The 24141-nt window shown below is 43.0% G+C and overlaps 4 protein-coding genes and 2 long non-coding RNA genes across 6 annotated transcripts; 4 read left to right on the top strand and 2 right to left on the bottom strand.

The window, feature by feature from the left end:
• Positions 1 to 2049: 2049 nt before the first annotated feature.
• LOC115674866 (cytochrome P450 93A3-like) lies at positions 2050 to 4006 on the top strand. Its single transcript, XM_030597382.2, has 2 exons — positions 2050 to 3009; positions 3234 to 4006. The coding sequence occupies exons 1-2, from the start codon at positions 2116 to 2118 to the stop codon at positions 3864 to 3866; spliced, it is 1527 nt and encodes a 508-aa protein (XP_030453242.1). The 5' UTR covers positions 2050 to 2115; the 3' UTR covers positions 3867 to 4006.
• A 2396-nt stretch (positions 4007 to 6402) lies between these two features.
• On the top strand, positions 6403 to 8746 carry LOC115674788 (cytochrome P450 93A3-like). The gene is made up of 2 exons (XM_030597305.2): positions 6403 to 7686; positions 7909 to 8746. The coding sequence occupies exons 1-2, from the start codon at positions 6778 to 6780 to the stop codon at positions 8524 to 8526; spliced, it is 1527 nt and encodes a 508-aa protein (XP_030453165.1). The 5' UTR covers positions 6403 to 6777; the 3' UTR covers positions 8527 to 8746.
• Positions 8747 to 11647: 2901 nt separating this feature from the next.
• LOC115674711 (polygalacturonase inhibitor) lies at positions 11648 to 12797 on the bottom strand. The gene is given in 2 exon segments (XM_030597196.2): positions 11648 to 12663; positions 12666 to 12797. Coding segments are annotated over 2 exon segments (993 nt in total). The 5' UTR covers positions 12759 to 12797; the 3' UTR covers positions 11648 to 11763.
• A 1893-nt stretch (positions 12798 to 14690) lies between these two features.
• LOC115674712 (serine/threonine protein phosphatase 2A 57 kDa regulatory subunit B' kappa isoform-like) lies at positions 14691 to 15925 on the top strand. The gene is made up of 2 exons (XM_030597198.2): positions 14691 to 14941; positions 15119 to 15925. The coding sequence occupies exons 1-2, from the start codon at positions 14825 to 14827 to the stop codon at positions 15473 to 15475; spliced, it is 474 nt and encodes a 157-aa protein (XP_030453058.1). The 5' UTR covers positions 14691 to 14824; the 3' UTR covers positions 15476 to 15925.
• A 2221-nt stretch (positions 15926 to 18146) lies between these two features.
• Positions 18147 to 19049, top strand: LOC115674713 (uncharacterized). Its single transcript, XR_004004962.2, has 2 exons — positions 18147 to 18516; positions 18813 to 19049. It is a non-coding gene; the product is annotated as an uncharacterized LOC115674713 (long non-coding RNA).
• Positions 18542 to 21315, bottom strand: LOC130134923 (uncharacterized). Its single transcript, XR_008814450.1, has 3 exons — positions 21176 to 21315; positions 20353 to 21050; positions 18542 to 19026 (listed from the first exon to the last, which is right to left on the bottom strand). It is a non-coding gene; the product is annotated as an uncharacterized LOC130134923 (long non-coding RNA).
• Positions 21316 to 24141: the final 2826 nt, after the last annotated feature.

Here is a 24141-nt window from a genome sequence, read left to right on the forward strand (position 1 = left end):
TTTCACCTATTAGGCTCAAGTTTTTGGATTAGACTTTCTAATTATATCGTTCCCTTAGGAAGCTGTAGTCTCTTCTAGTGCATTTAGCATTTGAAAAAATTTACAATTTTTTTTGGGTGAATCGAATAGTGTGTGGATTGTATATGTTATATGACGAAAAATACAATCAATAATACCTAACCTGAGGAATCTAAACAACTTTGCTTTCTTTAGATTCGTTTTGGATCCTTATAATCATCGCTACGTTTCAACATCATGGACCATATTGTTCATCGAATGCATGAACATCCTAGTCAAGATGAGTGTGCCTTTGATGGGAGTATAGGAGGCCTTGACAATGTCTAAAGAATTATGAACCTATCATTTCAAGATCATCCTAATTAACAAGAGTTCGGTGGTCCATATTTGCTTATCTCACCCAAGACAAGTTGGATCGCTGATCAACACTTGACAAGGATTTCAACACAATCATCACTTAAAAACGTTCAAATCATCAATGTCAAAGGAAGAAGCCAAATGCCAAAATCTCTCTATGATCTTTGGAAATCCAAGGGGGCTGCACTTTAGTGAGGATGGATTCGGTTGCATAATCATGGCCGAACACAAAAAGATGATTTGGTTTCTATTTTTAAATGCATTTGTTGGAAATTAAAAATTAGAAAACTAAGATATCATGAGTTCTAAAATGTTTGGATTTATGTATAGCATGCGTGAAGTGGTCCGAATTTTTGGTCCCTAGGACAGGGGATAATGTTGAGATTTCGTTCTCCTGTTGACATAATCCCCGGCAGGACCATTTGGTTCTGATTTTGCCTTTATTATATTTTCTCTCATTGGACACCAGGACACATGATGTGAATGTGAAAGTGACTTAAGATGTGATCTTCAAAATCAATCGATGTTACCAACTACGATTAATGGGCCAACCATCGCGTGCAAATGAGAAACTCTTGGTTAAGGGATTGCATATTTAATTTGTTATACATGTTCTTTTGATATTATTGGAAAAGACGTCGTTTTTTCTTTCCAAAAATTTTGAACTCTTAGGAACCCAAAAACTGAAGAAACATGAACAAGTGCAAAAAATTCTAACGGAAAATAGATGCGAAGAACAAACTTGATCCGAGAGATTTACGTAATTGGACGGCAATCGCTCAAATCACGAATTCTCAAATGGTTTTTGAACCCCGATTACATCCAACAAGCCTCACGAGAATGAAATCAAAGAAAGAACTAGTACGTACCCTACATGTTTTTTCTTTTCCTGATAGCTCTTGAAAAGTCTTTCCAATTAGGCTTATGAGCAAAATAGGTCCAGATCCCATGTTTAAACATTGTCTCATCTTGTTGAGATGTACAACAAGATCTCTATACCTCATCCTAGAGAAATCAACAATAGAAAGCTCAAATTTGAGTCTATAAACATATCTAACTGGATTGTGCTTCACTCGAAAACTTAAACGAAAAAATTATAGGCAACAATACTATATTAACTGCTACCTACCACATTAATTCTTTGATGTTGGATTCTTTCACCTAGCATCCTCATATGCGTATCTCAACAAACTTTCTCCGCATGTGTCAGTCTCTTGCATTAATCCTTCTTCCCCTTAAATCAAGTATATTTTTGCACGAACATTATCTCAAACTCTGAATTTCAACCCTTGACCGAGCCAAATTTAGCAGAACATAAGCTGCGCCATTTTGACTCTCCTCCTTGGTTACGTTGGTTGCGCCAAGCTCAGGTAAACGCATCCTTTGCCACCTTGATTCTGGAGCCACATCCGACAGGCCAATTTATAATTTCACTACCTAACTTTGATGTTAATTAAAAAAAAAAAACTTTGATGTTCACAAGGCCACTTTCTCCATGTGTTTTAAGTAAGAGTCATCCTAGGTATCCGAAAATCAGTGTACATAAATTGATATATTAAGTTAGATGACAGACTACAAATGATCATTTAAACAAGTAGGATCGCATTAATTAACAGATCAATTTAAAAAATCGATACATCTTTTTTTTTTTTTTTTTTTTTTTTTTGAGTTGAGCCAACCTTGCCTCGCCCTAGTTAAATGGTTACGTCCTTCCAAGCTCTTGAACAAATCAATTAAAACATGGCCTTCTCACAAGACTACCTCATCCCCGTCGCCCTTTGTCTACTCTCCCTAGTCTTGATTCGAACCCTCCTCGCCAAAACTCGAACCGGGGCTCACCTCCCGCCAAGCCCGCGGTCGCTCCCCGTTATAGGCCATATGCACCTCTTGGCTCCGATCCCCCACCAAGCCCTGCACAAGATTTCCACCTCCTTCGGACCCTTGTTCCTCATCTACATCGGCTCGAACCCTTGCGTCGTCGCCTCCTCGCCAGAAACCGCCCAGCAAATCCTCAAAACCCACGAGTCATCCTTCCTCAACCGCCCCAAGATGGCTAATGCCGACTACCTCACCTACGGCTCCTCCGACTTCACCTTCGCCACGTATGGCCCTTACTGGAAGTTCATCAAGAAGCTCTGCATGACCCGGCTCCTCGGTGGTCCGACCCTCGACCACTTCCTCCCCGTGAGGAGTGAGGAGATCGGCCGGTTCTTGAAAGCAATCTTTAAGAAAGCCGAGGCGAAACAAGCGGTTGACGTCGGGGTCGAGCTCATGAAGCTGACGAACAACGTGATATCAAGGATGGCGTTGAGCCGGACGTGCTGCGATGATGAGGACGAAGCTGACGAGGTCAGGACGCTGGTGAAGGAGATGTGCGAGCTCGCTGGGAAGTTTAACTTGTCGGAAGCGATTTGGTTTTGTAAGAATTTGGATCTGCAAGGGTTTGGGAAGAGGTTAAAGGATGTGAGAGAGAGGTATGATGAGATGATGGAGAGGATCATAAGAGAGCATCAGGAGGCGAAAAGAAAGGGAGGAGAGAGAGTGAAAGATCTGCTTGACATTTTGCTGGACATCTATGAAGATGAGAGCTCGGAGATTAGGTTGACCATAGAGAACATTAAGGCCTTCATCATGGTAAATCACAATTTTTCGCATCATCCTCTTAACTATTTTTCTCGACTTTTTAGTTAAGTGCGTGACATCATTCAATCATGAATTTGACTAGATGTACCGAGACTTCATACTAAAACATGTTTACTATATGAATCTCGTCTTCATGCTATACACGACATGTGGAGTAGATACAATGTCTTTTTTTTTGGTTGCACCCTAACAAAAGTGTCATTCCTTTTCAACAGAACATTTTTGGAGCCGGAACTGATACATCCTCAACGACAATAGAGTGGGCGTTGTCGGAACTCATAAACCACCCGGACGTCATGGAGAAAGCGAGGCAAGAAATCGACTCTGTCGTGGGAAGAACCCGATTCGTATCCGAGCCGGACGTGCCAAACCTCCCTTACCTCCAAGCCATAGTCAGGGAGACGCTCAGACTCCACCCAACAGGTCCGCTCATCGCCAGATTCTCAACCGAAGACTCCGTCATTTCTGGCTACGACGTTCCGGCGAACACCCGGATCCTCATCAACGTGTGGGCCCTAGGTCGGGACCCGACCCACTGGGAGAACCCGCTCCAGTTCTGGCCCGAGAGGTTTATTCATGGAGAAGGAGTGGATGAGAAGGGACGCCAGTTGGATTTGAGGGGCCAGAACTTTCAGCTGTTGCCTTTCGGGAGCGGGCGGAGGAGTTGTCCCGGCGCCTCGCTGGCGTTGCACGTGATACATACCATGCTTGGGGCTATGATCCAATGCTTCGACTGGAAGGTCGACGGGTATGTCGACATGGAGGAAGCGCCGGGTTTGTCGCTGCCCAGGGCTCATCCCGTCGTGTGCGTGCCCGTGGCTAGGATCGATCCATTGCCGATGAAGTGACATGAAGCAGTTTTACTTTAGTTGATTATGGCTTATGGTTGAATGTATATTTTGGAGTGTTTTTTTGCATGTTTGTCCAACTTTTGAGTTCACGTTGGTTTGTCTATTCACCTATTTGAAATGTAATCTGATCCATCATCAGTTCATGTTGGTCTGTCTAATCAGTCTTTGTCCAACTTTCTAGAATTATGTTACTCATAGTTAATCGATTAATAAGATTAGTGTACTAGTAATTGTAGCTATGCACCAATTCATTGAGGCCATGAATTGGACTGGACTGGTAATTGTGTAGGCCATGTTTCAGTGATTGGGCCCAGCCCACATGACAATCTTATTAAGATCGTTTTAGTGCGCAGCCATCAAAATTTAAGATGCAAACAGTAGTTATTCGGTCGTTTGGAATTTGCTTGACCGTCGTAGATGGCCAAACATGTTAAATCTGATACGACTGTAAATGCAAAAATTCAGCTAAGTCCCAACTTTATGAATTATCCAGTGCTCAAAACATGATTTGGTATTTCGTAATGTTATTCTCGTGTTGATACCTTATCGTAGATCCGGGCCTAAACATGAAGAAGCTAATGGCCCGAACCAGCCATAACAATGTACTTAACCCATGAGGCCCACTTGATTGAATGCCTAGAAAAGATCGTTAACCATAAAGGTCATAACAATACACTTGGCCCACGAAGCCCATCGACAAAATGTTTTAAGAGCTCATTGCTTATGAGTTTCCAATGGGCATGTCGCGAGGATTGATTGACTCTAAATATAAAAGGAAATTGAGGTCTGAATCAAGTAGAATCCAATCGAACAAGAGATATAACTACAGCTAAAGCATCAGAAGCAGTGGAAAGTATCCCGGAAGAAGTGCACGGGTCAAGAGGCAATTAGAGATTCTTGAGAAGGAATATCATGATGCACAACGAAATAGCTTATTGAAGATGGAGGAGGAATCAAAGTACAGACGTGCACATTTCTCTAATACACGTTTATGATGGAAAATACACTACGAGTAGGAGACTCAAAGATCACAAGGAGCCCATCAGATTTTGAATAAGATAATTGGGATTAGATTTCGCTTAAGTTTGAATTTCAAATTTGAATTAGATTAGGTTTCTTAATTCCAGTACTTATCTTAAAATATAAAAGCTTATACTTTCTCTTCGCGATTCATTAATATCCATCGAGAAGTTTGTCTTTAAATTTGGTCATCGAGCGAGCATGGCATCCAAGAATGCAACTCATCGGTTCTAAATCAACAAATGTCCTCTTCAATTTCCACAGTCTGTTTTCAATTATTTGCCTGTGCATTGTCTTAGTAATTAGAATTCTACCAAGTTCCTTGAGGTTTCAAGACATATTAGCATCTATTTGCTTTAGATCTGAAGTCAGATTTAGTATTTTCATTGACCGTTTGATCATTCGCGATTATGTTTTTATAATTGAAATCATCGAGTTTCAAGAAATCATAACTTGACAAAAACCCACGTAACAACTCATTAAACTAGTTAGACGCATGGAATATCCTCCTCTTAGAGTAGCTATTACTTGTAAATGCACACCACCAACAGCATCTCTCCAATTTTTATATCTCTTGATTGTTTTTCTACGTATCACTCACTCAATTCCCATTAGTTCGGAGCACCAGGCCGGCCTCCCTTCTTGGCGCAAGAAGTAGACCAAGTCCATGTGCCAAAAAGTCCAAACTGAATAAAGTAGGGGTGAGCATAGTCCGGGTGGGCAGTTCCCACTCTAGAACTGGGAACCGCCCACTAAGGACCGATTCCGGAAAATTGGAACTGAGAACTGTCCGTTGGTTTCATGGACCCACTCAGGAACCGCACAGTCCGGTTCCAAGGTGGGTCCATGGAACCGGTCTCACTAGCCAAGGACGGAGACGGAGATGGAGAGTCAGAGACGGTGAGGTGAGCATCGACCGAGAAGAGTGAGAGAGTGAGAGTGAGCGTGAGGCGAAAGTGAAAGAAGATGTTTCTCAGTTTAATGTGAGGTTGTGAGCATCGAGTGAGTTAGGTTTAGTTTAAGGATTTATGATTTTTCTTTTTAATAAAAATAAAAATAAATAAATATATTATATTTATTATTCTATTACCGGTCCAGTCCGGGTGGACGGACGGGCTGTTCCACACCTAGAACCGGGAACTGAACCAGTAATTGTCAGTTCCCAAAAATTGAAACCGGGAATCGGACCGGTTCCGAGCGGTCCTAGACTGTTCGGGCGGTTCCCGGTTTTTTGCACACCCCTGGAATAAAGAAAGGTCTCTCCACCCGCAATCGACATCGGAAGGGTCTATGGGAACCGCAATACCAAGAAGAAGACATTTAAAAATTCCATCTTACTTTGTTTTTATATGCTTCGGCACATTCCTAAAGTCCTAAGTTACACGCCAACATTGGCCCACACGAGCCGGCCAACAAGTGGAATTTTCCTCTTCTTTTCATCTAAAACTAAAAGTGCAAAAGGACGAAGCTGCAAAAAAAAGGTGACAAAACATCTTGCCGATCCCGAGGAAACCACCCTTGGCTCATGCTCAGAGTATAGCTTCTGACTTGGTAAAAGCTGCCGTTTCAAGACCTGAAGATTTGCATGTTAAAGATACAAGCTAAACCTTTTGATTTGAGTTATATCTTGTGAAGTATAAAAGGATGGTTCAACAGAATCATTTTGCAGATGTAGATTGACATACTATGCTTTTACTTTGCATTTAAAAAACTTTAGGAGAGCTTTTACATGCCCAGATTCGAAGGTTCTTTCATCACCAGAAGGCCTTTCTCTTCGGCATTTTATGTCTAGTAGACTAAGATTCCCTTGTTATTAGTAAACCTTGGGGTCTAATTTATATAACCCCAATTTGGCAAATCTCAGTTGTTGATTCTCAAGCAACCTCCCATGGCTGACCTCCAAGGCTACATCCTCCTCTTCCTAGTGTGGCTAGTCTCGTTCATCCTAGTCCGAGCTGTGCTAAACCGATACCGAGCCGCCTCTGGTCTCCCTCCGAGCCCCAGGTCCGTACCAATTCTAGGCCACCTCCACCTCCTGGCTCCGATCCCCCACCAAGCCCTCCACAAGCTCGCCGACCGCTTCGGACCCTTGATCCACATCTGGCTCGGCTCCATCCCCTGCATCGTCGTCTCCTCCGCTGAGATGGCCAAGGAGTTCCTCAAGACCCATGAGGCCCGCTTCTCCAACAGGCCTTATAGTGCCGCAGTTGACTACCTCACGTACGGGTCGCAGGACTTTTCGTTCGCACCGTATGGGCCGTATTGGAAGTTCATGAAGAAGCTGTGCATGTCGGAGCTCCTGGGCGGTCGGACGCTGGACCTCCTCCTCCCGGTCCGGCGTGAAGAGATCAACCGACTCCTTGTGTCGATGTTGAAGAAGGCCGAGGTAGGAGAAGAAGTGGATGTCGGAGGAGAGCTCGTCAAGGTGACCAACAACGTGATTTCGAGGATGACCATGAACACGCGGTGCTCTGACAATGACAACGAGGCCAGCGAGGTGAGGAAGGTGGTTCACGAGACGGCCGAGCTCACGGGGAAGTTCAATCTGTCGGACTTCATCTGGTTCTGCAAGAACTTGGACTTGCAGGGGTTTGGAAAGAGGCTTAAGGAAGTGAGGGACAGGTTTGATGCGATGACAGAGAGGATCATCAAGGAGCATGAAGAGGCCAGGAAGATCAGGAGAGAGAGAGGGGGGAGTGAAACGGCCAGAGATTTGCTTGACATCTTGCTTGATATATCAGAGGATGAGAGCACAGAGATGAGGTTGACCAGGGAAAACATCAAGGCATTCATCCTGGTACGTTGAAACATTTTTTCTTTTAATTCCCACAAGCTCAGATAAGTACTCTTCAATGGAAACCACCTTCCTGGATCATGGAATATAAAACTTGGTCAATTAGCTGAGGCTATCGCCTCTAGTTTCTTTGTAACAAAAACCGCAATGATTGATTAGCCTCATCAGTTTGGCCAAAACTGTTTTGAAATACGAACTTGCATATATCTTTTTCAATTTTTACAGGACATATTTGCGGCAGGGACAGACACATCGGCAATCACCACGGAATGGGCCCTAGCGGAGCTAATCAACCACCCCGAGGTGCTTGAGAAAGCGAGGAAAGAGATTGACTCCGTGGTCGGGAATGCCCGGCTGGTCCAGGAATCGGACATACCCGATCTCCCCTACCTGCAAGCAATAGTGAAAGAGACGCTGAGGCTCCACCCCACGGGGCCGCTCATCGTGCGCGAGTCGTCCGAGGCCTGCACCGTTGCGGGCTACGAGATCCCGGCGAAGACCCGGCTCTTCGTCAATGTGTGGGCAATCGGGAGGGATCCTAAACACTGGGAGGACCCACTCGAGTTCAGGCCGGAGAGGTTTCTGAGAGAAAACAAGGCACAGATGGACGTGAGGGGCCAGCATTTTCAGCTGTTGCCCTTCGGGAGTGGGAGGAGAGGGTGTCCTGGAATCTCGCTGGCGCTTCAAGTTGTGCAGACGAGTATCGCTTGTATGGTTCAGTGTTTTGACTGGCAAGTGACTGGCAATGTGGACATGGAGGAGGGACCTGGGATTACTCTTCCAAGGGCTCGTCCCCTGGTTTGCGTCCCTGTGGCTAGGCTCGATCCGTTGCCATCGTTCTGATGATCTAGTCAGATCGAATCAAGAAATCGGGATGCCCTTGATGTTTGCTTGTTTTCTCATTACATTGTTAATTTAGGAATCTACTTACAGCATACCTTGGGTTGCATGCTGCACATGAAATGCTCCTAAATGTACTGAACAACCTCTAGCAGATTATGTCAATCGTATTGACAAATACGGCAATGACAAGTTATTCAAGTAATAGGCTCGGTGACCACTTCCGATTATATAGATTCACTTCCATTGCTTCTCGAGTGAAAATGTCTGACGCAGAAATAGGTGAGAGAAGTCGACATGTGTAGCGTTCCAAGATTTGGTGCGTGAGCAAGAAATACAGAATTTGGAAAGAAAATCTTTTCCTTCGAAACAAAAGTCAAAGTTACCAGGAAATCACATCCCTGGACATCATTTGCATAGATTTCCCAATCAGAGAACACAAAGAAATCAACCATTGGTGAGGAATTCATCAGAATAACCTTCATTTATCACATTTCCTCAAGTCTATGTTTGCAAATGTCAAAGTTTGCATATAATATCTGCATGCGCATTCATTCCAATTTATGAGATTTGAAAAATTTGTAAGTGTGAAATTCTATTTATGTCTAGTGGGTTTTAGTATTACCATCAGCACTACATGACACTCTAATTAGACTTCCTGGACAACGCCTTAATCCACTTAGGGCCTAGGCCCATTTCCTTAGATGGGCTGCTCCAATATAAGCCCCAATCCAATCCAAATTGAAAAGGGGCAAATAGCTTTGCTTCGGTTGGTGGTTGGTTGTTCTCCTTCTTTCTTTTTTCATTTCGGGGAGCGTGTGTAATAGTCATGGCCACGGTTCGGAACCGGCTGTTCCGGTTCGTGGCCATGTGTGAACCGGAACCGGCCGGTTCCGGGTCGTAATTTAAAAATTTTAAAAATAAATTATGAAATAAAAAAATAATGAATTATAAAATTATGAAATAATGAATTATTCAATATAAATTGTAATCAAAATATAAATTGTATGGGTGATTGGTTCCCGGTTCGGTCCGGTTCCGCTTGGAACGGGAACCAAACCGGTAAGACCAGTCCCTTAATTTTAAAACTAGGAACCAGATCGGCAAATCATAGAACCGGGAACCGGACCATTGGCCCGGTCCGGTTCTAGGAGAGGTCCAATGGAACCCTTTGCTCTTAACTAGCAAAGGATCATAGCCACAAAAGGTATACAACTTCACATGCTTATGGCTTGGCCTGGGTTTTATACACAACCCTTTTGATGGTCTCTTCATTTCCATTCGATGTGGGACTCTTGGCATTTGCATGAAGACAAGCCAAGAGTCTCACATTGAAGGTGTTCAAGGCAAGTCGAGAGTCCCACATCGAATGAAAACGAAGAGGCATTAGAATCATTGTGTATAAAACCCAAGCTAAGCCTTGTAATTAGAGTTCAATACACCCAAACCAAACATTGTAATTAGAGATCAATGCACTTACAATACTTGGCAATTAGAGTTCAAATTGTTTATATAAAAAAAATTAAATAATGATTTTTTTTTAAATTTCATTATTATTATTTTTTTAAAATAATTTGGAACCGGAACCGGCGGTTCCGGGCCGGTTCCAAAATTGTTGGAACCGGAACCGGGCCCGTAGGCCACGGGCCGGTTCCGGTTCCGAACCGCGGGCCCGGGTTTGACCGATCCGGTTCCGGGCCAAAACCGGCCCGTGGCCATGACTAGTGTGTAAGATCTCCGAATTAGAATGGCAATTTGGCAAGGATGTCTCGTCAAAGAAGAGAACAAGCAAAAAGAGGGGCAATCACTTATAACGCAACTCGAACTTTGAACATGGATGTCACTACCCGCGTAACTAAGTAAATCGTTTGTCTGAATTGTCTATGATAAAATACGGACACAGCAAATCACAATCGTTCATCACGTCAATCTTATAAGATTCAATGATGCCGATTCATGAAAGAACTTTTCCAATTTCAAAAGGCATTCTAAAAGTAATCTTCTTGCTAAAAAATTTAAAAGGGCCTGTCATCTCCATCCACCCACAATTTTTTGTGCCATCTACTACTGAGTGTTTGCAATAGGGGTGAGCGTGGTTCAGGCAGGTGGTTCCTGACATGGAATTGGGAACCGCCCACTAAGGATCGATTTCAATAAATTGGAATCGGGAACCGCCAATTAGTTTCATGGATCCATCCAGGAACTGAATCGTTCATCCGGTCCGGTTCCCGAGTGAGTCCATGGAACCGGTCTTACCGAGTTTCACGCAAATGAAGGTGATCGAAAGTGAGAGATGGAGGTGATGAACGGCTAAAGGCGCGGCTGTGAGTTGATGGGAGTTGAGAGTTGAGCTTTAAGTTAGGGATTTTATGGTTTTCATTTTTCCAAAAAATGTTTTCTTTTTTTTTTTGAAATTTTTCTAAAAAATTATATATATGTGTATATATTACCGGTTCGGTCCGAGTGGGCGGATGGGTTGTTCCACGCCTAGAACCGGGAACCGGACCGGTACTCACCGATTCTAGTAAATTAGAATCGGGAACTGGACCAGTCTTCAGCGGAACCGCCGGTTCCGGGCCGGTCCGGTCCGGTTCCAGGCGATTCGGATAGTTCACGATTTCTTTGCGAACCCCTAGTTTGCAGGACCTCTGTTCCAATTACGCATTGTCCTGCGCTGGCAAGCGCGTCGCGCGTGTTTGTACGATGTGGAGGGACCAGATGAGCGCGAAAACATTTGACACAAGGCGGGGTCCGCAAACAGCGCGAAAGTTCGTCTGATCCGTGAAGAGGAAGAACCGGTCTGTGGGAAGCGCCAAAACAAAACTGCTGAACCAGCAGCCCCTTTGTTCTGAACCGAAAAAGGAAAAGAAGAAAGGCTGATATGGATATGGATATGGATATGCATATACGGGGGGCCCACCACGCAAGCTGTATAGCAAAACCTTCTTTGCACGATGAATAAAATAAGCAAACATTTGACCAAGGACTCAACTTGCCTTATTAGTTTGACTCCATCACTTGTTAACGTGTTAAGCTTTTTCCATATAACACTGGAGTTAATGCACTGTAGACTTAAGGACCGATCGTGTGGATTTAATGCACTATAGACTTGAAAGAAATATCATGATTCAGAAGGCTTTCTTATTTTTATTTCTGATCAAAGCACGGTAATTAAACACCAGAGGTAGACAAACTGGTTTGCTCGAGTCTTAAAGCATCGGCTAAGCTGAGTCCTGGTTTTCACTTGCAGCTAGCAAGAGGAGCACCGCACAAGCATCGGTTGTGGAAGTACACCGAGTAATCGAAGCTCTGCAACTGCCCGCCCACCGGGATTTCCCCGCACAGCCGGTTGTAGCTCACGTTCAGGAACTGGATACTCACCATGGACTTTGGAATCGACCCGTAAATCTTGTTATGGTTCATGTCCAGGGTCTTCAGGCTCTCGTTCAACTCCACCTTCGACAGGTCGAACGCGAACTGGTTCCTCGATATGTCGATGTAGAACGTGCTCTTGTTCCTCCCGAACACCAGCGATGCGTCCCCCTGAAGCATGTTCCGGGAAAGGTCGAGCTTCCCGAAATCGACGCCGGCGAAGGTCTCCGGGAGCTCGCCGGAGAGGCTGTTGTGGGAGAGGATGAGGTAGAGGCTGTTACCCTTGAGGTTGGCGAGGGAAGCTGGAATCTTCCCGGTGAGCTGGTTGCGGTCGAGGCCGACGTAGCCGAGGCCGGGGATGGTGGAGAGGGAGTCCGGGATGCCGCCGGTGAGCTTGTTGAAGGAGAGGTCGAGTTGGGTGAGGTTCTTGAGCTGGCCGAGGAAGGACGGGATGGGGCCGGTGAGGTTGAGCCAGCTGAGAGTCATGTAATTCAGGTACTTGAGCTTGGTGAAGGACTTTGGGATGGGGCCGGAGAAGTTGGAGAGCTTGTGGAGGGTGAGGTCGTGGAGGTAGGTGAGGTCGCCGATGGCGGAGGGGATTTGGCCGGGGAGGTCGGAGGCGAGGAAGAAGAGGGAGATGACGCGGTGGGTCTTGTAGTGGCACTTGAGGCAGTACCAGTGGCAGCAATCGACGTCCGGGTTCCAGGAGGCGAGGAGGTAGGGGTTGTTGAGGGCGGACTTGATGCGGAGGAGGACCTCCTTGTCCGGACCGGGTGGCAGAGGATGGCGGAGGTGGCGCGGAGTAGGAAGAGGGAGAGGAGGGGAAGGAGGAGGAAGAGGAGACGGAGGCGGGCGGGAGCCATTGTTGAAGGTGGTGGAGGTGAGTTTTGGATGAGTGAGGAAGGAGGAGGCGTGGAGAGTGGTATTTGCAGGAGGAAGTTGTGCGCGGCAACTGGGGGAGGGGTTTCTGGTTTTGGAGTCATCTAAGATCATTTCTAATTTTAATTTTGGTATATAAATTGGGCAAATTTATACTTTGACGATTAATTAACATGAAACACTTGACATGTTTCACAAGATTCACATATTGACACCTAAAAATCGTGAAACTTAAAATACCTTATTTTATTGTCATATTTTTTGGTGAATTTTCAAGTTTAAGTTATGTGTGAAAAATTATCTGCCTAAAACAAGCCAATTGTCTATTCGTTTTGATGATTGTTAAGATACATATGTGAGTTGTGTTAGAGAAGTTCTATATCATATAAGTGATGTGGTGTTGAGCAATTAATATATCATGGTTGGCCCATGACTCATTGGCTTAAGTTTTTGAGTGAAAGTGGGTCCAACTGGATATGTTGACGGGCTCAGACTTGATCTCCCTCTTGGCGATCTCCCCAGGTGAAGGTATTGAGCTTCTGCTGCACATTTCCAACAAATGGTATCAGAACCGATAGTTGATTAGTGGGGGCTCCCAATCTGTTCCAGTGTTTGATGAATATCTCAACAAAGAAATCTTATGATCGACGTTTGTTTCGGGTGAAAATTGCCATCACGGTTAGTCTGGCGAGAAGTGACCATGGACAATTGGTTTGGTGACGCGATAGAGACTATGAGTGATGCAATCCCAAGTTAGCAGTTGATGATGGTTGTTGTGCATAGTTGTAAATGCATTGGAATGACTTGGAGATTCAAGTTGAGATAAGCTGATGTAGAAGAATACCTAAATTAAGGGAGAGCAAGCCTAACACTGAACTCACACGTGAGGGAGAGATTGTTGAGATACACGTATGAGTTGTGTTAGAGAAGTTCCACATCGGATAATTGATGTGGTGTTAAGCAATTAATATATCATAGTTGGCCCATAACTCATTGGCTTAGGTTTTTGAGTGAAAGTGGGTCCAAGTGGATATGTTGACGAGCTCGGACTTGATCTCCCTCTCGGCGATCTCTCCAAGTAAAGGTATCGGGCTTCTGCTGCGCATTTCCAACAAAATGGTATCAGAGCAATAAATTTGACAGAATAATAAAATAAATCGGACACCAGATTTACATGATTCGATCATAGTGACCTACGTCCATGGGGAGAGCAGCATGGAATTCCACTATGGATCAAACGATATAATGGATATTATAACCACACTCGAGTAACTCAAACACTCTAATACTTTCCCAAGCCCAATTACATACAATAGCTCACGCAGTGTTTAGCCTCACAATTCCTCACGAAATAATCTCTCAATCTCGCAAAAGAATTATACACAAATCTTATCACAAGATTTACGCTTGAACACTAATTCTTCTTGGATGTAATTCACAAACAAGAATCCACGGAAATACCCACTGCCAAGCACTCACAAACGCAGCGCTTCCTTCTTTGTGCACAATAACAGTGCTTCTTGTTCACTTGCACGGCACACCAAGCACTCGCATTAGGGCGCTTCAAGATTGCATCTGCCACGACGTTCCTTGCAATATATATTTCGAAGCAAAGGAACACACAGTGGCCTACTCAATGTGGAGAAGATATTCCACGATTCGGTCAACAAGTCCAAGTTTGGACTTTCCTATTTCGTCTATGGCAGAGTGTGACTCCGACTAGAATTAGGAAAGAACAGAATATTCTTTCTATTTTCCTTTTCTTTTGTTTGCTGCCAACTCTTGCATATTAGGAAAGCAAATTTCCAGTATTTCCTTTTGCTAGATTTCGGCTGTCCGCAAATTATCAATTCGAAATATTTAAATTTTCGCTTCGGGCTCAAATTCAAGACATATTTTCAACAATGATAAACCAAAGTCAGTGGGTGTGTATCATCAACAGCTAACATACTGTGTTATTCAGTTTGTGGAAAAAGATCCGAAATTGGCCAGTGAAGTGATCAAGTGCCTATTGAAATATTGGCCCCTGACGAACAGCCAGAAGGAGCTGATGCTCTTGAGTGAGCTGGAAGAGGTTTTAGAGATGACTAGTTTGGTTGAATTCCAAAAGATCATGGTCCCACTCTTTCGGCGCATTGGATGCTGTCTCAATAGCTCACATTACCAGGTAAATTTTCATCAACTTGCTTATATATAGAGATTGATGTATTGCTGTGTACTATGCTTAATTAATCTTACTTATTTACTGAACGTTAGAAAGAAGAAGAGCATTTTGACTTCTGTTTAAAAGTTACTGAAATTTGGACCTGATGGTAGAACCTCACTTATTTCTCAATTACTGCAGGTAGCAGAACGTGCCCATTTGCTATGGAACAATGAGCACGTCCTTCATCTGGTCACTCAAAACAGGCAGGTGATTCTGCCCCTCGTGTTCTCATCTCTTGAGCAGAACATACAGAACCATTGGAACCAAGCTGTGCTCAAATTCACCAGAAATCTAAAAAAGATTTTAACAGAAATGGACGAAGAACTCGTGTCCGCCTGCCAGCGCAAGCTGGAAGAAGACAACTTAATGTCGAATGTTGCAGCCGAGAAGCGAAGAGCGACATTGGAACGTTTGGAAAACACCACCGCTGTCCAACCTGTATTCAATAATATCTTCATTTCAGTCGAACCTGCCACATGCTCCGTCACCTGCTGAGGGTATACTCAGTAAGGAAAACTAATAACGGCAATCTGACTAGATTGAGTCATGTCTGTACATTTGTTAGGACAAGTTTAAGTTTTTTAGTGGAGTTTGATCTCTGAGATGAATGTAGACCTAAAAAGTGAGCAGTTTTTACTTCCGCATGGGGGTTTTTGTGTGCGGGATTGGTGGGAAGGGGAAGCTCTTTCCCTTGAAATCGTCCATAGCCATGGTTCCTCTCGTATCAGTATCTTAGGCTCAGGATGTTTGCTTTTATTCTTTGGAAGTTGTATCGGATGTGCCTGCTAAGAACATTGACATCACGCCATCTTCTTTTTCGGCTGTCTGGTAGGCACATTTTCGCTGTTTGACATGGGAATTCGACAATGTATAGTAGAGCTTGTCTTGTCTGGCTACATTTCCCATTGTTATGTTCTTTGAAAGCTGCACTTTGGATCTTGCAAAGGCATGTTCTCACCTCTTTGTTATGCCCATCTCATCGAGTAGTTTGGTTAACAGAAATGAGCAAAAGAGGTTACTTTGCCTCTCTTCAGGCTCAGGAAGCACCGTTTCTATATATGTGAGTTCTGTTAGACATGCAAGTCTTCTGAAGTTTTGAAACTATCTGTCAATTTGAGTTTGACCTTATGCTTCAATTTTTTGTTCTTTCTTCAGTTTTTTTTTTTTGTTTTTTTGGTCTGTTTCTTTCTTCAGTTGCCCTGTCCATTCTGGGGTGGTTGTGATGCTAAAATTCTCTTTGGTCTGGTCTGGGCTAAAAAAATAGGGAATGAGATTCTTCTACCTAATCAATGCGTGACCTTTGATGAACGGCAGATAGTGCTTTTGTCCTTGTGTAGGTGCATCAAGAAAGACTTATGATTGGTGCCGACATAACCCATCAAAGCTAGTAATTGTCAAACTTCCCTTCTCATGCACAAGCAATCTTCATGCACGATGCTGCCCAAAAAGAACAAAATGAAGATGGATCATGCCCCATTTTATATCTCCTGTATTATTTACCACTCAGCGCGATAGCTCAATTGGTTCCCAGTTTGACATGTGTCATAATTCGATTTATGATCAGGAGCATAGCCATGCCGGTTAGATTTCAATAGCCGGCCTGTTTATTGGGTTGCATTAACGGCTTGAATGGTATTAAATTCCATAAAAAGGTGCAGAATTGTTCTTCTCGTGATTTGGACGACCATGACATCATATCAATCTTGTTCTTGTGTTACCTTTTGATCGGGCAATTTGAAAGTAACACTTGATGTTTATGGTATTAATGGTTCATCTCATTGGCACATTTTGTTTTTATAAATTTCATTTGATGATATTAAGGTCGGAAAGAAAAAATTTGAGGGACCCAAACGTGGTCACATGAAAAGACTCGGTGACAGTCGCGTCATGCCTTAAGTCACATCTCATAGTGACAAGGATGCATGGCGTTGTCCCTTCCTTAATCATATGCATCCCACGCTTAATTAATTAACATAATGTGTCTCCGACATTAAAGTAAAAAAAAGGGCTCAGATTAATCCACTCACCCAGCAGAAAAGTCCAAGATTTTCTTGTGGATGACCCTTTGTGTGGACCAGATATTAGCAAATGTGCATGACACCGACAGAAACATAAATCTGTTTAGAGTATAGTCATTGATTCTCGCGTAACTTTTCGAGAAAAAGTAGATATTTTTTAAAATCATAATATTTATTTTGGGTAATTATTCTTGTCTCGGAGCACCTAAAAGCTTTTTGAGATATTATATGCGGGGGTCGATTTGAGTGACAATGTCGATGAGTTCCGACTTTTTTGATGATAAACCATAAACCTCGTAGTAAATGGGTCAAAGGATCATAAGCCGAAAGTGCAAAACGGAGCCCAAGCTCTCTTAAATAGACAAGATTCGAGCGACTATCTCTTAGTCTCCGTTTGTTTCGCAGAAAATAATTAATTTTATCAAATATTTTCCTGAAAACGGTAGTTGGTTATCGCTTACAAAAATGAATTGATGAAATTTTTTTTCATCGTCTATGAAAATATTTAGACATAAATTGTTGTTAGTAATGAAAACATTTTTCATTGACTAATTATTTGAAGTGATAAAAACGATTATTTTTAAGAAAATATTTTCCAGATCATTTATTTTATGTAAAATAAACACACCCTTAATTTCGAACATGACTTCAACTTAATTTCAATTGTAAAGGTTGATTGATACATTTGACATCGTTGGGCAGACCTATTCATAAATGTTTAGATGGTAAAATTGTCATAGATGGGCATTTCTTAAGTTTATTTAGCAATATATAAGCAAATTGGTCCTTGCCTTTGGCCAAAGTGATTGATGATTTTCCATCATGGATACAATGGAAATGATGTTACCAATGTCCTATTGGGGTTGTTAATGAATAATCAAATTCATCCCACTTAATGATCTTCCTAATGAGAGTGTTACTGATTTTTGAATAAGACCTAATCTAATGAATGTACTAAAATCTAGAGTGGAAAAAAACATATGAAATCCATCGAAAATATGGAAATATCACCATTACCCACTTTCTAAACAAGTATTATCGATCACAATTTGGAGCGGTCAATCACGCGAAATTTTAAAGATAATGTTAACGGTATCATTAAGTCGCTATTTCTACGGTTAGAGATGAAATGACCGAGCGAGTTTGATGTGATAGATAGATCAAATCGATTGATACAAGTGACTGAACAGTTAAGTCGAGAGCCTCCAAAGATATGAAAGAGGAGGATAAGAGCAACGAGCGAAATAGGAAGCTGCCACCAAGCTTCCTTCTGTGTCTCTCATGGCGTATTAGTTTTTCATTTTCTTTCCTCAATGGCATCATTCAGCCTTCTTCATTCCCTTCTTCAACTCACCTTCATCATCTTCTGCTCTCTCTTGCTGTACTCCAAGCTCTGATCACAGAAGGGGGAGGGAGGGGGGGAGAGGGAGAGATGTTTGCTCCGCCGGGCTATCAGCAAGTGTCGCACTTCGATCACGTCCGTCGGCGCCATGAAGAAAGAGGCTGTCTCTATGCCTGGTTGGTCTCTTCTTCCTCTTCTTCTTCTTTTTCTTGTGGTCATCACTCGCAATCGTTCATCGGTGGCTCTCTCGCTTTCGTCCTTTTATGCACTAATAATGGTCTAAGTTTTGGCGTTTTGCTAATCATGTCTAGCAGTGATCAATCACATATGATCTAAGACCACATATGTTTGACATATTTTCACGAAAACCTGTGTATTGTGGTCGTCATCATCATCATCATATCCTTTGTCATCGCTTCATGTGTATTGACGTTTTTCTTTCCTTTTATGGCAATGGTCTTGGAAAGTGCAGCCTGTTCGCGCTGTGTTGCTGCTTCTGCTGCTTCGAGACTTGCGAGTACTGCTTGGAGATGCTCTGTTGTTGCTGCCCCTAAAATAAACAACACGCATGAATTTCATGGATATCACTCCCTCAGTTTCTCATGATGTTCTGTAGATCTGGCTTCTTCAGTGTATCCACTTTGAAATAATAGGAGGTCTCGGTTCATGTATATCTTCTAATATACCTGAAGAAGTCCTAGGCTTGCAAGACCTCATCAAGCTATTGCGTAATACCCATTTAGAGCTATTGTTTCTTGAGAAGAGATTGATAGTCTAAAACTCAGTTTTACGGAAAAAGTGCAAAAAAAGTCCTAAACCTTTTGTATTAATGTCAATTTAGTCCTAAACCTTTTTTTAGTACTAATTCAGTCCTAAACTTTTTGCATTGGTGCCAATTTAGTTTTAAACCTTTTTTTGGTGCCAATTAAGTCCTAAACATTTTAAATTGGTGCCAATTCAGTCCTAAACCTTTTATTTTTGTGCCAATTTAGTCCTTCCGGTTAATTTTGACCGGAATTTGCCGATGTGGATGCCTACCGGCCGGTCACCGGTGCCGACGTGGACAACTTTAATAATATTTTAATAAATTTTTGAATTTTTATTTTTTTCCTTTTTTTTCTTTTTTTTTTCCATTTTTTTTGGGTCCCCCCCTCCTTCCTCTGGCCGGCGAGGTCGGGCCTCGCCCGACCATGGCGAGGCTCGAGCCCTCGCCGGAGGCCGCGGCTAGGGCGACCCTCGCCATGGTCGGGCGAGGCCCGACCTCGCCAGATCCGGCGAGGCTCGCCCTCGCCATGGTTGGGCGAGGCCTGACCTCGCCGGATCTGGCGAGGTCGAGCCTTGCCCGACCAAGGCGAGGCTCGAGCCCTCGCCGGAGGCCGCGGCGAAGGCGAGCCTCGCCATGGTCGGTCGAGGCCCAACCTCGCCGGATCTGGCGAGGTCGCTGGGTGGAGAGGTCGCACCTCGCCCGACCAAGGCGAGGCACGAGCCCTCGCCGGAGGCCGCGGCGAGGGCGAGCCTCGCCCAGCGACCGGCCAGAGGAAGGAGGGGGGGAACCAAAAAAAAAAGTGGAAAAAAAAGAAAAAAAAAGGAAAAAAAATAAAAATTCAAAAAAATATTAAAATATTATTAAAGTTGTCCACGTCGGCGTCACGTCGGCGCCGGTGATCGGCCGTCGGCCGGCATGCGTCCACGTAGGCAAATTCCGGTTAAAATTGACCGGAAGGACTAAATTGGCATAAAAACAAAAGGTTTAGGACTTAATTGGCACCAAAAAAAGGTTTAGGACTAAATTGACACCAATGCAAAAGGTTTAGGACTGAATTGGCACAAAAAAAAAGATTTAGGACTAAATTGGCACTAATGCAAAAGATTTAAGACTTTTTTGGCACTTTTCCCCAGTTTTACTGAACAAAATAGATGGCGGTCTGGGCAACAATTCAGAAGCAAACGAGACTTGCATTAGAGCACATCTTTTGGCATCATCATCATCAGAAGAAGAATGAGGGGCTAACCCTTACCACGAGGTATGAACCGTGAGGACGAGCTTCGCCAATCTGATAACTCATTAGGCTTTAGGTGTGTTCCATAGCAATTCTGGGTTAATAGATTCTCTTAATCTGATCTGAGCGAATGCCATTTCAGGCATACGAATTCTTGGCCACGAGGGCGCTTCTGACTGCGAAATGCTTGTACTTTGTGACTCGAGTTATGTCAAGAAACTAAATGAGTAGAAAATATTCGAAGCAACGAAAATAAACTTCATGCTACATGTGCTTCCTTTCCTATTTCTACCCGAAAACAAGAACCAGAAAATCAGAATTTTTCCCTGCTGAAAGTAGCTGTTTGCTCTAAAGTAAGATGATAAACAATTGTCTTCAATATTTCTTCAATTCGTAGCCAACTCGAGAACCTTCACACGGATTATTAGGTTTGCCCGGTTCACAGGTTACAAAAGGAACAATTATGTGATTGCATAGGGCCCTGCAAGAACTTTGCAATCTCGCAGGAGTTATTCAGTTAGGGTCCTGCGAGAATCAACTCTGCGATCTATCTAGAATTATTCAGTTAGAACAGACGACTTCAGAAGATGTACACGCGGGCCATGGAGGTCAGCATAGTGGTCATCAATATCGAAACAAGGTTCACAGCATTGTTGTCCAAAATGCTGAGTCCTGAAATCCTCGACTGTCGGCCCCGGTTTACCAACAACCTGCAGAAACATTTCCGAATCACAAAAATTTCAGTTAGACCACGTGAAACGTCTTGTAATTTTGAACATTGTAGTGCATGTAAGGGTTTAACATGTGGATGACGCAAGCACTTTACTATACAGACCTTATTCCGAACCGTACAAAATCCACTCAACTGTAATGTGGCTCCAAGCAGAGAATCTATGACACTCCCACAAAGTCCCGCCAATGTGGAAAGTGGTCTCACTAATAATTGCTTCAAAGCCACATGTAGCGTGCATTATGGTCTGATCCGATTTTGGTATACTAATTATTCTAAAAAGCGAACTATACACTCTTTTTCCGTTCTATAGAAGAATTGCCTGTGGAGTTATTCTTATTTGTTTTAATATGCGGATCATTGGCAATAGTCAGAGTTAGAGTAGTAAATCTTATCAATGGGCCCACGCGCTAAACACAACTTTGAAGTGAGAGCCATTTTGGGACACGGGAACCCCACCGCCCGTCACGTCTCAACTCAAAACACTGCGAATCCCATTTTGCCATGCGTTGACGTTCAGCTCAATATCAGCACCTATTCTTTTGTTTTTTTTTTTTTTCATAATCTAAAGACAATGACGTGAAATTTTTTTAATTCTTTTCATCATATGATCATGTCAACCCAACGTGGATCGGTAGCACAAGTACTAATCTATCCTTACGTTGAATTCATGATTCTTGAAAGGAATTGAAAGGATATTGGAGGAATTGTAAATTGTATTGCTCTATTTTGTGAACATGTACAATGCTCTATTTATAATGCTAGAGAGCAAGGTGAAAAATAGCAAAAAAAAATTCAAGATCATATTTTCCTATCTTGTACACATCAATCACGGATTGACTGTATCAATTAGTTCAGAATCAGAATCGGTATCTCAATTAGAATCGATTCATATCTTCGATGATATCAAACCATATTTCCAACAATTCTCTAATATTCGGTGTTAATTTTGACTTTCGACTCTCTCACTTCAATCGTTTTCTTTTTGTCCGTTCATGCTAGGTTACGATCATGATGGACGGTAAGAACGTGCAAGTTTTATCATTTCGGTCGAGGAAAGGAAAAGGTCTTCTGTCATTGAAAGAGAACCTTGATTTGATATTTAGATTGAGAATATATAAAGTACAAGCGATTTGGGATATGGCAAGAGACGCACATAATGTCATTATGTTTGCTTGTTTTCTCATGACATTGTTGGTTTAGGAATCTATTTACAGCATACGTGGGGTTACATGCTGCACATCAAATGCTCTGAAATGTCCTGGACAACCTCTAGCAGATTGGGTCAATCGCAAATTACAAGTACGGTATTGACAGTTAGTCAAGTAATAGTCATCATGATCACTTCCGATTATATAGAATTACTTGCATTGCTTTTTGAGTAAATATGTCAACGCAGAAGTGGGTGAGAGAAGTCGACAAGAGTAATGTTCCAAGATTTGGCGCGCGGGCAAGAAATACAGAATTTGGAAAGACAATCTTTCTTTTGGAAAACGAAGTCAAAGTTACGCAAAATCAAATTGTTGGACATCATTTGCGTATTTTTAATCTTTTCCTTACCGGATGATTGAGAAAATTAAAGTGGACGAGATCGTGGAAAAGGTGAGGTGTGATGACGAGCTCATCGGAGGGACGCAATCGGACGGAGGCCCATAAGTTGCAAAGGCTGAGAGAGATGGTGCGGCCGTAGTAGATATAGTTCCCCAAGAGGCCGACGCGAGCGTAGACCTTGTGCTTGATCGCCGCGTCGGAAACTATCGGGGATTTGGTGTCGTCCATGGCACGTTGACGTGATCGTGTGAGAGAGAGAGAGAGAGAGAGAGAGAGAGAGAGAGAGAGAGAGAGAGAGAGAGAGAGAGGAGTCAGCTGATAAATTGTGGTTTTTATTTTTCAGTCAATTTATGTTAGAGGACACGTGTCACCCTTTGAGTGAGCCGATTAGGCTCACACACGTCAGGTGGTGGTTACTAACCACTGAATATTTTCTCCTATCATAGACATGGATAACGGTAGACTACAATGGATAATTATGTCATTCTCATAAAATTCAATGAGACCAGCTCATGAACGATAAGTTAGAAAACTTTTTCAATTTCAAAGGGCAATCTAAAACTAACCTTTTCTTTTAAGGAAAAGTAAAATGTATTATCATCCAGCCGGATTAAATATCAGAAGCTGTCAAATTTCTCGGGACAAAGGGTCGGAATTAGGTCGGGCCGATCCATCGGTTCAACAACGGGTATCGTGGAGTTCACTTGGTCAAATGAACAACCAAGTTAACCTAAGCAAAGCTGCATGCTCTTACCTCACGCCACATGGGCTGTTCTACCAACTAGTCCTGGGTGTTTGCAGGACCTCTGTGACAATCGCGCATCGTCCTGGGCTGGGCATCTCTTCCGCGTCGCGCGTGTGTTTGGACGACGTGGGATGGATGTCCAGGGACCAGATGAACGAGAAAATATCAACACAGGGCGTGGCCCGGAAAGGCCTAATTCCAAAAAAAAGCACCAAGTTTAGGTCGATGGATAATTCTGGCCCGAACTTTTTTATCTCATAAAAAAGCACCAACTTTAGGTCGAGAGACAATTCTGGCCCGAACTTTTTTTCGTCCCGTAAAAAAGCACCAACTTTAGGTTGAATGACAATTCTGGCCCCAATTTTTTTTTGTCTCATAAAAAATCATCAACTTTCACCATAATCCCAAATCTGGCATCCCGTTGACTTTCTGTCTGAAGTCACCATTGTTTGAAAAAAAAGGTTATGGTGGTGAGCTTGGCGAATCTCGTCCATGACGTCTGTCGACAGGCGGTGGTCAGCTTCAGATTACGTCTGGCCAAACAGATTCAATCTGGATATATTTTTGACTTGCCGGTGAAGTGAAAGAGACGAACAGTCTCACCGTTATTCTTCAAATTGTAGCTCAGAGAATAAGACAATGAATATTGCTTTAAATCCAATCAGCAAGTCACGTGGATTTATTGCTAAGGTGGAATAGTCAAGTTAGATAATCAATGGTTCTAAGTCAATGGGGACCAGATTTGGGATTTAAGTGAAAGTTGGTGCTTTTTTAA

Source organism: Syzygium oleosum, unplaced genomic scaffold, assembly GCF_021117445.2.
Source record: "Syzygium oleosum isolate NSW1041296 unplaced genomic scaffold, Sole_v2.1 Sole_v2.25, whole genome shotgun sequence".
NCBI classification, from domain to species: domain Eukaryota; kingdom Viridiplantae; phylum Streptophyta; class Magnoliopsida; order Myrtales; family Myrtaceae; genus Syzygium; species Syzygium oleosum.

Excerpts from the sequence above, each read along its gene's own strand:
- LOC115674866 (XM_030597382.2), top strand. The coding sequence starts at position 2,116 with ATGGCCTTCTCACAAGACTACCTCATCCCCGTCGCCCTTTGTCTACTC. Across the intron at positions 3,010-3,233 it reads ACATTAAGGCCTTCATCATG|AACATTTTTGGAGCCGGAAC; the intron begins GTAAATCACAAT and ends CCTTTTCAACAG.
- LOC115674712 (XM_030597198.2), top strand. The coding sequence starts at position 14,825 with ATGCTCTTGAGTGAGCTGGAAGAGGTTTTAGAGATGACTAGTTTGGTT. Across the intron at positions 14,942-15,118 it reads TCAATAGCTCACATTACCAG|GTAGCAGAACGTGCCCATTT; the intron begins GTAAATTTTCAT and ends CAATTACTGCAG.
- LOC115674788 (XM_030597305.2), top strand. The coding sequence starts at position 6,778 with ATGGCTGACCTCCAAGGCTACATCCTCCTCTTCCTAGTGTGGCTAGTC. Across the intron at positions 7,687-7,908 it reads ACATCAAGGCATTCATCCTG|GACATATTTGCGGCAGGGAC; the intron begins GTACGTTGAAAC and ends CAATTTTTACAG.